Below are 13203 nucleotides of genomic sequence, written 5' to 3'. Positions count from 1 at the left end.
TCACACCAGGCATCGATGAGGCGATCGCTAATCAGTCATAGCGCGTATGGCAGTTCTTCCGGCAATTTCACTAACAGCTTGAGCTTGAGCTTGAGCTATTGCTGACCCCCCTCATTAGTTGGCGTCTCTCCCGGCCTGTAGCTCTAGCTTTGAACTGAACCAACTGGCATCTGCCTCTTTTCTTTTCACCGAACCTCGTTGTTGTTGGGTAGGATACAGTGACTTCCCCCCTTGCAGCATACAGATACTGTAGAGCATGCCCGGCAGAAGATGGCGGCAGTGGAGAAATCACAGCGCCATAGAGTGGCAGTGATTGGTCTGGGTGAGTTTCCTCATATATCTGCGTTTCTATTTGCATCTTTCAGCTGCTCTTGTCATGAAAAATCTCTAGATGCTAGTTGATAAAACATAACGAGCATCGGCTAACATCTTCAACGATGGGTAATGTTAACAGGAGCCATGGGCATCGTCGCCGTCAAGAACCTGCTGGAGGAAGGATTCGACGTGGTGGGATTCGAGCGCAGCGGCTACACCGGTGGCTTGTGGCACTTTACCGAGGACGAGGACACGCTGAGCATCATTGAGTGTGAGTGAAACGTTGTCTTCTTAATCTTACTTTCTGTGGTTGCTTTGAGGCTTGGATTTTGGAATGTTTCTTCTTTTTTCTAATCTGGGTGGTTTTGCAGCGACTGCGGTGAACGTGTCGATTGATCGAGTGAGTTCTTGATTTGACGGCATATTCCATGATGAAGAAGGCCCCCTTTGCTTATCTCGTCTTATATCAGGCATCGTACACTGATTTCCCCTTTCCTGTTGGTACGCAAGAACTCTTCCTCTTCTTCCGTGTGTCATTGTCTGCGATTTGCAAGGAGGGCTGACGTTGGACGATGCGGTGCCAAAAACAAAAGGAACCCCTACATTCTGCACTGCGAAACATGTGCAAGACTATCTCGAGGCCTATGTCCAACACTTCCATCTCAGTCCCCATTTCCGCCTTTCCACCATCGTTGAGTCCATCTCCTTGGAGCGAGACAGCGGGAGATGGAGGCTGGATCTTGAGGGACAGCCCAGCGAGTGGTTCGACAAGGTGGTTATGGCTACGGGTCCTCATATCAAGCCCATGATGCCCGACATCGAGGGCGCTGACCTGTTTAGTGGTCGACTCATCCACTCGAAAGGGTTCAAGAAGTGAGCTTGTCTTGCTTTGACATTGTGTTACAACTTGCAGATAAGGACATCGTTAACAGTGCATAGGCCAGAGGCTTTTGCTGGACAAAGAGTGGTCATCGTCGGGCTAGGAAATACGGGCAGCGACATTGCAGACGCTCTTGTTGGCCACGCGTCAGACATCTCAATATCGCATCATCACGGTGCAATCATCGTATGGACATCTCGTCTCACCCACCGTTACTCCCTTCCCTACCCGGGTCCACCATGAGGCTGACTGAACTGAACCCCTCGACAGATGCCCCGTCTTCTCGATGGAGTGCCAGCCACAAGCCGCATATCCTATCGGTTCATCCAGCTGCAAGGCATCATCAACCGATGGTTTCCCAAGCTCGCAGAGATTGTATACAACAGGGCCGCTCGCCAAATCATGAGAGATGCTTTTGGAGAGGTCGACCCGGCTTGGGGCCTTGACCCAGCCCTCTCCGTCTTGGTCGCCAATCCAGTAGTTTCCGATACGCTCATTGCAAACTTTCGGTCCAAGGCCATATCGTCCATCACGGGCATCCGAAGGTTCACAGGCGGACGGAGGATAGAGCTGGCCTCTGGCGAGACCATGGAGGCCGACGCAGTCATCTGCTGCACGGGATACAAGAACGACTTTGGCCTTCTTGAGAAGAAATACGATCCGTCTTCGACGCCCTCAGCTAGCTGGCTGGAAGCTCCAGGCTCGAAGAACAGGCCGTACCCCCGGCTGTATCAAAACGTGTTTTCCATGACTGCGCCGGATTCTTTGGCTTTCTTGGGCTGTGCGTGGTTTGTCACGGGCGCATTTTGCCTTGCTGATATAGCCAGCATGTGCATCGCGCAGGTCTGGTCCGGAAAAGCATCGCTCCCGCCGCGGTCACAGATGCAGCAGTGGGTTGACAACCAGGAGAAGAGGATCTGCGCTCTTGCGCAGAGAGGAGCTGTGATTCCATCAGCGGTGCCTCCCAGTGAGTGGCTCTCATGGGCGGATAAAACCGCGGGCATGGGAGTTGGTGATCATGTTGGCTGGGGCTGGAAGGCGTGGCTCTTTTGGTGGCGCGAGAGGACGCTTTGGAGGATGGTCATGGACGGCCCCTTCACCTCTGTCTTTTGGAGGTTGTTTCCCGGAAGGAGGAAGCGCTGGGACGGGGCGAGGGCGGAGATAATGAGGGTTAACCGGGAGGTTGAAGAGCGGAGGGCAAAGGCGAAGTTGGCATAGAAGATGCGTGATGCCAGTTACCCATGGCGACTGATGGTGGAATTGTAAATACGAACTGGGCCGGACTGTAATTGCATGGTGATATAGATAGAGTGACATCGTATAGTAAATAGTTAGAATGTCAACAATATTGAATGCTTGGCTGACTCTCTGCCTCGCAAGCGGACTTGAAGCATTCCGGTTGGATTTGGAACTCGGTCATCAATAATTCTCGTGACATTCGTCATCTTGAGCGTCATCGTCTCCGGCCCCTTCTCGTCTTCGGGGATGCCATCCGGCGTCTTGCTGCCAGGGCTGCTGATGACTCGAATATTAAAGCATCGCTGCCTGCTCGCTTCCGTCAAAGGATGCCGCGATTCGATGCCGTCGCCTGTCAAGCTCTGCGCGCATGACCCCTCAAAGAGCCACTTGGCCTAGCATGAGAACCATCAACCAGGCCTTCGGCGCCGACAAAAAGGACCCCGAAGTGATGGTGGTGCACAGGAAATCGAAATCTTGTGTAAGCTGATGGCTGAGAGCTGATCGAAGCGAAAAGGTGGGGGAGAGCGTGGCAGCCTTCCGATACCCCTGCGAACTAAAAAGAGACGGTGATAGCCGCCTAAACAAAACCAACGAGTCAGAGCGAGGGAAAAGCAGTGGAAACTGGAAAAAAAGACACCAAAGCTGGCATTATCAAATCGACTTCTTTACCTTCTTTGCTTAACCACCCCCTTGTCCGAATACATCCCTGGAAGAGAGAGGAAATCCTACTCACGCCTCGAGGGGACCAGAATCGCAAGAGCCGGAAGGTCGGCAAATGGATGTTGGAAAACTTGCAAGGTGTTCGGATCTTTCTTTTTTTCTGGCTGCGCTTTTCGCTTCTATGGACAAGGTTGGTCTTGTTTGGTTGCTGTGATTCGGTTGTGGACAACTCAACAAGCTTGCATCGTGTCCTAGCGCCAACAGGCTTCAACCTGGAGTGAACAGCCGGAAGTTGTATATATATATCGCGATGCCCAGAGTCGAGTTCGATACCATCTCACGCAGCATTTCCGATACTTGAGACGATCAGCATAACTTGTCATCTTCAGTTGGTATCAATTGAGAGTGCAAGATGGCGTCTGTCGAGGCTCTCTGGGGCCATGTCAAGACGGGCCTTGACGAGAAACAAGCCTCCGTTGCCGTCGCCGCCATTGTCACATTTCTCGTCCTTGTCCTCACAACGAAAGCACTCACCGGAAGTCCAACAACGCTGGACGCAAGCGGAAAACACAGGATCCCGCCATCACCGAGCTACTGGCTCCCGTTTTTCGGACATGTCTTGTCCATGGGCAACGCTGGCTTTCTGCCCAGCCTGAGGGATCAGTTCTCAGAAGGCATCTTCTCCCTGAAAATGGCCGGCAAGATGCATCACTTCATATACAAGCCTTCGCTGGCTGCGGCGCTGTTCAACCTGCACCGGCCTGCTGCCGAAGAGCAGATGCTCGCAAACCGCCTCCTCGGATCTACGTTTGGCGTGAGCAAGAAAGACGCAGCCATTTACAACACAATCTTCCCAGAGGCCCTGGCACTCTATAAGCATCTCAGCTCCGAGCCGGGGCTGAGCGAGGTGACCAACGCGGCTGTGTCGCAAGTCAAGCAGACCATCAATAGCTTTGTCACGTTCAGCCCAAACCCCATGGACCAGACCGAGTGGGAGAGGGTGGCCGATGTCGACGTGATCGAGGAGAGCGGCCCCGACGGCCCCATTACCCAGGTCGACTTGATGGAACTGACGAGAAACTATGTCGCGACAACGGCGATTCCGGGCATCTACGGCACTGATTTCGTCGAGAACTTCCCCGACCTGTGGAAATGGATGTGGATATACAACGAGGCATTCGTGCTCATGGCCACAGGCGTTCCGGCGTGGGTCCCCTGGCCGCGGCTTCAGCGCGGAAAGCTGGCCCGGAGACGCCTCTTGGGCTATCTGTACGAGTTCAACGAGGCCATGGAGCAGCACATGGACGGGCAGGAAACCGACCCCAAGTGGCAGAACCTCGACAACGTCAGCGAGCTGGTCAGGAGCAGGATTGCGCTGTTCAGAGAACACGGTGTGTCGCTTGATGGGCGTGCGTCCTTTGATCTGGCACTGCTGTGGGCTTCGGTTGCAAATTCCAATCCTCTTATCCCGTGGATGCTTTATGAGCTATACAGAGACCCTGTACTTCTGGAGCAGGTTCGCGAAGAGATTGGGCCGTATGTCAGGGCCGTGCAGCCAAAGAACGAGTTTGGAGATGCCGTCTGGGTGCCGCCGGTGCTGGAAGACGTGGATGTTGACGGGCTAATCACCAAATGCCCTCTTCTCAAGGCCTCGTACATCGAGACTATGAGGGTGTACGCTTGCGGATGGGCCATGAAGCTGATGTACAGCGACACGGTGCTGGAAGAAAAAGGAAAAGGCGGAGCTTCATACTTGTTGAAGAAGGGAACCTATGCGCATGTTCCTCAGGAGCTGCATCACTTTGATCCAAAGTACTTTTCAAATCCAACGGAGTGGCAGGCTGAGAGACATATCCGCGAGACAGTGGATGAGAGCGGGAACAAGGTGCTGACGGCGGAGCTTGGGACAATGAGGCCATATGGTTAGTGCTCTCCCCCTTCTCTTCAACCATCCTTCAATCTTTGGCCATTTGAGGATTGTTTTGCTAATGTCAAATTCCTTGAACAGGTGGTGGCCTGAAGATGTGCAAGGGAAGGCAATTTGCGTTGCGAGAGATGCTGCTTTATACAGCTGCCATCATCACGTTCTATGATGTGCAGCCGCCCAAGGGGGGACCGTGGCCTGTGCCGAAGACGAGGAAACTTGTTGCGAATAAGCATCCGAAGAAGCCGCTCAAGGTCTGGATCAAGCGGAGGAGGCTGCCGACGGAGGGCGAGGTAAGGTGAGATCCATGGGGAGGAGTCGGGGGTTGATTTGGGCTGTATATCCGATATCGTGAATACGTGTAAATCTCATCGAGTCTTATATGCCCTAATCCTTGACCGGAAGCATTTCCCGAGGTGCTGAGGCATTTGTGCTTCTTTTGTTGTAATAATTGATACCTGAAGAATACCCGGATGTCCTCTTTCCTCCGTTATCAAGATCAGTCCCGCGTAGATTCGGAGTTGAAGTCGGGGATGGAAATATGGACCTTGGCCGTCCGTGATGCCTCAGGTGTGAACGATGACACCATAGCGTCGCCGGCTCGCGAACCGGAGCCGAGGCCTCACCAAATCGCCGCAACGACCAACCGTCCCAATCTTGCGGCAATTTGCCGGCCACGACACAGCTTCTTCATCATTCATAAGATTGCGACAGCCTCGTCTTGTGCGACCGCAACCGGCTGCAGTTCCGCATCACGCACCTATCAAGGTGCCCGCCAATCTCGAGCTTCGGCCGACACGTGCGCAATTCTCAACCCCCACCAACAGCTGAAGCTCCGAGCCTGAGGCTGCGTCCAGACGACATTCAGCCATCGCCAACGCCGACAGCCTGCGAAGCTCCTATCCTCTCTCTTCGGTAACAATTCGATAGCCAGAAGTCGGGATGGTTTCCCCTGAAGAGCGCCTTCGACAATGATACCCCGAATCCTCCCTCGCGCGACGCTCGCATGTCCGCGGTGCAGCGTCGCAAAGGCGCACAGCCTCCCGCCGTGGCTCCCGCAGAGGCCGATTGCGGCTGTCCAGCGTCCGCTCCGGACGTCAGCCGTGGCTCGTCGTGAGCAGACGCCGTCGCCCGTCCCCGAGTCGCTGAAACCTCCCTCGACGAGCTCAAAGCCTGCGCCTACCGAGGTCCCTTCTGCTTCTGCTTCTGCTGCGAAAGATGCTCCCAAGGCGCCTGCAAAGAAGCCCAGCAGCGATATCCTCGCCGCTGTGGACAAGACGACGGCGGAGCAGCGCAAGGCCGACTGGGCCATCATGAAGGAGATGTCGCGTTATCTGTGGCCCAAGGGCGAGGTTGGCACCAAGGTGCGCGTAGGGCTGGCCGTCGCTCTGCTGGTCGGCGCAAAGGTCCTCAACGTGCAGGTGCCCTTTTACTTCAAGAGCATCGTGGACTCGATGAACATTGACATTGCTGCGGTTGGTGGTACGGCGACGACGGTGGCGGGCGCCATGATTGTCGCATACGGAGCCACCAGGATAGGCGCCACCTTGTTCCAGGAGCTGCGCAATGCCGTCTTTGCCTCGGTTGCGCAAAAGGCCATTCGTGGAGTCGCACGGAATGTCTTTGACCATCTGCTGCGACTCGACTTGAGCTTCCACCTTTCCAAGCAGACCGGTGGCCTCACGCGGGCCATGGATCGCGGAACTAAAGGCATCAGCTTCCTCCTCACTAGCATGGTCTTTCACATTCTCCCGACGGCATTGGAAATTAGCATGGTGTGCGGCATCCTCACGTGGCAGTACGGCTTCAAATTCGCAGCCGTGACAGCATTGACCATGGTGGGATACACGGCTTTTACCATCTGGACGACGGCTTGGAGGACAAAGTTCCGCAGACAGGCCAACGCTGCTGATAACCGGGCTTCGACAGTGGCTGTGGACTCGCTCATCAACTATGAGGCCGTCAAGTACTTTAACAATGAAAAGTTTGAGGTCTCGCGCTATGATAAGGCCCTGAGGGAATACGAAAAGAGCTCCATCAAGGTAGCAACCTCCCTGGCTTTCCTCAACAGCGGACAAAACATCATCTTTTCCACTGCCTTGACCGCCATGATGTACTTTGCAGCCGAGGGAGTCGCCGCGGGGACCCTGACTGTTGGAGATCTCGTCATGGTGAACCAGCTCGTGTTCCAACTCTCCGTTCCCCTGAATTTCCTCGGGTCTGTGTATCGCGAATTGCGACAGTCTCTCTTGGACATGGAAACGCTGTTCAACTTGCAGAAGGTGAACGTCAACATTGTGGAAAAGCCAGACGCGAAGCCCCTGGCTCTGGTCAAGGGCGGAGAGATCAAGTTCGAGAACGTCAGCTTTGGATACCATCCTGAACGGCCCATTCTGAAGGACCTTACAGTCACCATTCCAGCTGGAAAGAAGGTTGCTGTTGTCGGCCCCAGCGGCTGTGGCAAATCGACTCTCCTCAGGCTCCTGTTCCGATACTATGATGTCCAGGGTGGCCGTATCCTTATTGATGACCAGGATATTCGAGATGTCACTGTTGACTCGCTGCGTCGGGCCATCGGTGTCGTTCCCCAGGACACTCCTCTCTTCAATGATACCGTCGAGCACAACATTCGCTATGGCATGATTGATGCTTCGCACGAGCAAGTTGTCGCAGCCGCAAAGCGAGCCCGCATTCACGACATCATCGAAAAGTTCCCAGAAGGCTATCAGACCAAGGTCGGTGAGCGAGGCATGATGATTTCTGGTGGTGAGAAGCAGAGGCTGGCAATGAGCAGACTGCTCCTCAAGGATCCTCCCCTGCTCTTCTTCGACGAGGCAACCAGCGCGCTGGATACGCACACTGAACAGGCTTTGATGATGAACATCAACGGCATCCTCCGCGAAAAGGGACGCACAAGCGTTTTTGTGGCCCATAGGCTGCGGACCATCTTTGACTCGGACTTGATTATCGTGCTCAAGGAGGGGCGAGTTGCGGAGATGGGCACGCATAGGGAGCTAATTGACCGTGCCGGCGTCTATGCCGAGCTCTGGAGTGGTAAGTTTTGCTGTTCCGTATGTGTTGACTAATTTGCTGACAATCGTCTATAGCTCAAGAAACCATGTTCAGCGAAAATGGTACTGAGACAAAGGGGGCCAAGGAAGAGGATGTTGCGGATGAGGAGGCTGCTGAGAAAGCTGCTCAGAAGAAGAATTAGATTTTGTGTAAACGAAAGCATGCTGTGGCGTACTCATAACGGTTTATGTAAAAGAGGATGAAAATGAAAGAACAATACCCTGATCATCTCAACAAGTAGGCACATCAACGTTGTGGACTGCCCTTTCCTCTCCCTTGGGGCTTTTCTGCGAGTATGTTTCATGATGATTGTTTGAGATAGCGTTGGAACGTGGATTATTCTCATTTTTCATGGAAAGGAGGGCATATGTCGAGGTTCCCGTGTCATATCGTTCGTCGAAGATTATCTCGGTCGTATCGTTCGTCGGGTCGCTCGCTCGTACCGTTCGGCTCGTGGTCTTAGTGGATATCGGGTTCGTGAATAGTTCCTGATCTATATCCTTCTCTTTCCGTGGTATCGGCCGTTAGACCGACTGCCATGTTCTTGTTATATCTGGTATGTATGTGTATGTGTATGTGTATATGCATGTTTTGTATGTATGTTTGTATTTTTTCAATGTATGTATGTGTGTATTATATCGGCCGTGGTGGTAATCGATCGATCGTGGAGATGCGCTCTCTATTTCACCGTACCTATATTAGCATACTATACTGTTTCATGAAGTTGTCTCTGTTTCTGTCCCGATTTTGTGCGTATTCTTCTTCGTTCAATGGGCACAAGGCGCAAGAGTTTGCTTTATTCTGTCGTTCAATAGACAAGATTGCATCAAAGGCCGTGGCTGTGGCTTCTGTGTGTTGTGAGCTGATGAGTAGCCGTCGCCGAGGACGCAACAGCGTGCACAGTACGCTTCACTGAGATTTTGATATGATAGCAGAAACCACGCCATCAATGTCGAGAACAGTCGGTCACTTTGTTAGTCGTATGATATTGCTTCAAAATCTCATGATCGCTGGTCTATTCTTTTCCCCATGAAATCGTGGTCTCTTTTTGCCGTAGAACTCTTGCATCGTACATAAACAGAATGCCTTGTTCCCGTCGCGATGAAAATTTGGTGTAAAAGGCAATGGCAGATGATTGATTCAGTCGATGGACTTCGCGTCTCTCGATCTGGTGCTGACAACAAGCGCCTCCAACGCAGCTGAAGCTGTTTGTGCACCTCCCAGTTCGTTCAGCTCATTCCCTAACAGTCTCGCTTTCTGTGAATAACTCTCATCTGACAGAATTCTTTTCGCAGCTGTCTCGACTTGATCTGGGGTAGGATTGTCGGTTTTTAGGTCAATCCCGGCACCACACCAGGTAATCCGCGCGGCCGTATCCATTTTGTCCTCCGTTTGGCCAGCACAAAGGAGAGGGACACCATGAGAGAGTGCCTGAGTGATGCTTCCATAGCCGCCGTTTGTGATGAGCAAGCATAGCTGGGGAAGAAGAAGGTGGTAGGGCAGCCAGTCAGCGTATCGAACATTGGACGCTTGTCCAACTTGAGCTTCGACTTCTTTTCCGTATGGTGATACGACGACGAGCAGAAGCGATGAATCGTCCTTGAGGGCCTGAACGGAGGGTATGATCAAGGAAGTAGGGTTCATGGCAAGCGTTCCTTGAGTAATTCCAACGACTCGCGAGTGTGGCACTACTTCTTCCCACCACGATGGAAGCTGAGTAGATGTGGTTGGAGATGGCCTCACAAGAGGGCCGACATAGGTGATTCGATGTTTGTGTTGCTCTGAGTTTGGTTCGTGGGAGAATTCGAGGCTTGAACAGGAAGCTTGGATGTGAAGAAATGGACTGTACGTCAAGCACTCTGTTGGTTCACCGAATGGAAGTCGCTTCAGTCCAAGTATCTTTCTCTGTCTGTTCAATACAGGAGCCAGGAACAAAGGAAGCAGGATCCATCGGTTGATGAGCTGTCGCAATCCATTTCGAACAAGGCCTATCCACGAGGTAGGAGGGCATTCTCCAGACACTGGGAAGGGAGCTGATGCTGACGAAGTATAGAATGGAATGACCCCTAGAGTAGCGTATACGGGGATTTCTCCAAGCTCATAGAGGGCGCGGGCTCCATGGGGGAACACATCGACCAGCAAAGCGTCTGCGGGGAAATCCACCAAGATAGCCCGGTAGTCGGCAGCTTGAGCCAGGAGACGAGACTCCAGTCGATGAAATTGGCGATCAAGGAGGCCGGTGGAATTTTCCTCGATGAAGGGTGCGTCGACTGCGGCAATGGCTCGAGTCTCGACGAAGCTTGCTCCCGTAGCGAGAACGCGAGCTTTGTTGTCTGCGCTGGCTAGCCAGACAACTTCGTGGCCACGATCAACCAGGGCTTGTGCCACGGCTTGCATTGGATAGACATGGCCAGCAGGAAAATGAGAATGAAGAAGAAACTTCATCTTGATATGAAAAGAGTGTTTGTGTAAAGAGATTGACGGACTGGTGAGTTGTTGTCTCTGGAGTGATTTTAGGTAAAGTGAAGTGCACTTCGCGGGGCTTTTGGTGGTGTTGCTACTGAGGCTGGCTGACATGCGACTGGTAGTAAGAATGATGGGTGCCGCTGATCGAACAGCAGGATATGGCTTGAACTTGGGTCCAAAAAATCGGTTCGGCTTCTACTAGGTATCGTACACATTTCTCTGCTTTTACGGTAGGACAGCCGTGATTTGTGCTTCAAAACCAGCTTTTGGGTACTGGATAGTGATAACTATGCCGTGCAATACACCTCCTTGAATTTTCGATTACCTAGTACTACCCTGCAAACCGTGGAATCGGCATGGTAGAGATCTGCGAGACAAAGCAAAGTTGAGCCCAAAAGCAAGCTTCTGCTCTAGATATGTTGTCTGAAGAGAGGGCTGTATATGATGATGCAGTTTGAACATAAGTTCTCTTGATCTCTGCCTCTGCCACATGATTGACTCTCTGGTTGACGAAGCTTTCCTTCTCCGCTGCTTTTCAGGAGGGGTGATAATTAATCTGCTATCTATACAATTCTCAGGAGTCTCTCTTGATGAATATCCTATCGACCCCATCTTGACCATGGCAGACACCGTCTTCTCAATCCTCAAAGCTTCTGACAGCCGGAGCATACATTGACAACGAGCGGACCTAAGGATGCTATAGTACTGCATCCCACAAAGAGGTGTAGGTCAAAGGCAGCTGGGACTTCGAGACTTCGACCTCCTCCCCTATAAGCCTCGGACTTGTACCTACAATTAAACAAGCACAATGAAGCACACTCAGTTCTGCTGCGTCGATGTTGGTAATGGGCATCTCAAGCTGCGAAGCCCTTGGTAGCCACTGATCAACGCGATTCGCTCTACGTAAAGGAAACATGAAGAAAGACTCAATGCCCCATGGACTTAGGTTAACATCTGGAACTGCTTTTTTGATAAATTGCTCTCCACCTATTAACCGTCACAGCAATCATTATTCAACCCAATGCCTTCGCAGTGAACACGCTGAGCGAATATAAGCTCTGCAAAAGCAAAAGCAAAACTCGAAGCATGCCTAGAGTGAATTGTAATACCTTTCAATAGACCTCCTGCCAAGCCAACCCCAGAATAGTCTGTATACTGGCACTCATACATGAACCATTCGTGAAAAACACCCAAGCTAAACCACACTCTGTACACGTTACGATGGGGAGGGATAGCATCCACACAGCCAGCGTGCCTCGGCCTCAATAGACCTCCTGCGCCACCGACTGCTCCACTGCCTCCCAACCGAACGGAATCCAAGTTTCCTGAAAAGCACCCAAGTCCAACCGCGCTCTGTACACGTTACGATGAGGGGACTAGTATCGTCACAGCCAGCGCGCCTCGGCCTCAATAGGCCTCCTGCCTCGCTGCCTGCTCCACTTGCCCCCAATCTTGAAAACAGACTCTCGAACAAGCCTTGTACACGTTACGATGGGAGGTGTAGTACCATCTCATCGTCAGCATGCCCCGGCCACAACAGTCCTGGCCTGTCAGATTGACTTTCAGTTGGCACTCATCTTCGAGGCATCCAGCGACTGGATAAGGTCATTTGAGGTTTGGATCAGCCAGTAGAGTAGCTGACCCGTCTCTTTCTTATAAGAAGCGTAGAGACTGTCGAGCTTCATCGTGGTCTGTGGACAGCCAGTATCATCACAGCCAGCCGCCTCGGCCTCAATAGACCTCCTGCAAAGCTGACTGCTCCACTGGCCGCCACACGCAGCAACGGACTCCCAAACGCTCTCAACGCACCAGGTATAGATGAACCAAACCGACACGCTATGATGAATATGTTGGGAGTGGCTTCCTCACAGCAGATGGACCTCGGCCTCAATAGACCTCCTGTCACATCGCTACTCCACCACTCCCAACATCAAGCTGAGCCACGTCGGCGAAGTCCTTCGATATGAATCTGGTTAGGAAAACTCAGACAAAAGATTTGAGTAGGTGCTTTGCATAGGTGTTAACTTACTGCTAAGGCCCAGGCCTCAATGGACCTTCTGGTAGATGGTCACAGACTGGTAGTAAAACAGAATCGATGAGCAGTAGTTCGTCTTGCCCAGGACGTGCTCGTGTTGAAGATAGTGTCTAGAGCAGCCTCTGATAGATGAACAAGGGGCTTCTGGTGGACACGAGATGCTTCGTTGGAAAATCATTAGCGCCTCTGGACACAGCAGAGCACTTTCAAAGAAGGTTATTCGACAAACCTCTCTTCTTGAACGCATTCGAAATGGCAGAAATGAATGTCTGGAAGATGGCAAGGACTGTGCTCCGTTGTGCGGGTATAACGGAGTCTCCTCTGATGGCGACAGAAAGATAGAAGAGCTAAAGATGGAGAAGGTCAGTTCATAATCTCTGGACTACAGGCAGCAGTTGGTATGCAAGGATAACCTCGAGCCTGAGATGTACGGCGCAAGTTCGGAACAGCGAAGAGATCATTGGTGAAGAGGATGAGACAGAAGCAAAGACAGACCCTGGGCAAATAAATAGCAAAGAGATGAAGGTGAAGTATAAGATTTGACGTACCATGACTCAGGAGAGAGATTATGAAGAAGTTCGAGATATATAGCGTTGATGAATTTTGGTGTTG

The 13203-nt window shown here is 52.1% G+C and overlaps 4 protein-coding genes across 4 annotated transcripts; 3 read left to right on the top strand and 1 right to left on the bottom strand.

Annotated features, from left to right (window-relative positions):
• Positions 1-459: 459 nt before the first annotated feature.
• On the top strand, positions 460-2413 carry BBK36DRAFT_1157267 (FAD/NAD(P)-binding domain-containing protein; the record flags this gene model as incomplete). Its single annotated transcript, XM_024894002.1, has 6 exons — positions 460-586; positions 687-715; positions 786-816; positions 909-1188; positions 1255-1381; positions 1466-2413. The coding sequence occupies 6 exons, from the start codon at positions 460-462 to the stop codon at positions 2411-2413; spliced, it is 1542 nt and encodes a 513-aa protein (XP_024752349.1).
• Positions 2414-3506: 1093 nt separating this feature from the next.
• On the top strand, positions 3507-5320 carry BBK36DRAFT_1166899 (cytochrome P450; the record flags this gene model as incomplete). Its single annotated transcript, XM_024894977.1, has 2 exons — positions 3507-5016; positions 5103-5320. 2 exons carry the CDS (start codon positions 3507-3509, stop codon positions 5318-5320), a joined length of 1728 nt encoding a protein of 575 aa, XP_024752348.1.
• A 512-nt stretch (positions 5321-5832) lies between these two features.
• BBK36DRAFT_1134643 (P-loop containing nucleoside triphosphate hydrolase protein) lies at positions 5833-8232 on the top strand (the record flags this gene model as incomplete). Its single annotated transcript, XM_024892373.1, has 3 exons — positions 5833-5852; positions 5956-8072; positions 8126-8232. The coding sequence occupies exons 2-3, from the start codon at positions 5990-5992 to the stop codon at positions 8230-8232; spliced, it is 2190 nt and encodes a 729-aa protein (XP_024752347.1). The 5' UTR covers positions 5833-5852; positions 5956-5989.
• Positions 8233-9230: 998 nt separating this feature from the next.
• BBK36DRAFT_1113782 (glycosyltransferase family 1 protein) lies at positions 9231-10487 on the bottom strand (the record flags this gene model as incomplete). Its single annotated transcript, XM_024889954.1, has 1 exon — positions 9231-10487. One exon carries the CDS (start codon positions 10485-10487, stop codon positions 9231-9233), a length of 1257 nt encoding a protein of 418 aa, XP_024752346.1.
• Between the last annotated feature and the right edge of the window lie 2716 nt (positions 10488-13203).

Source organism: Trichoderma citrinoviride (genome assembly GCF_003025115.1).
Source record: "Trichoderma citrinoviride strain TUCIM 6016 unplaced genomic scaffold BBK36scaffold_3, whole genome shotgun sequence".
Classification (NCBI taxonomy): domain Eukaryota; kingdom Fungi; phylum Ascomycota; class Sordariomycetes; order Hypocreales; family Hypocreaceae; genus Trichoderma; species Trichoderma citrinoviride.
This window is presented reverse-complemented; position numbering and strand designations above follow the sequence as displayed.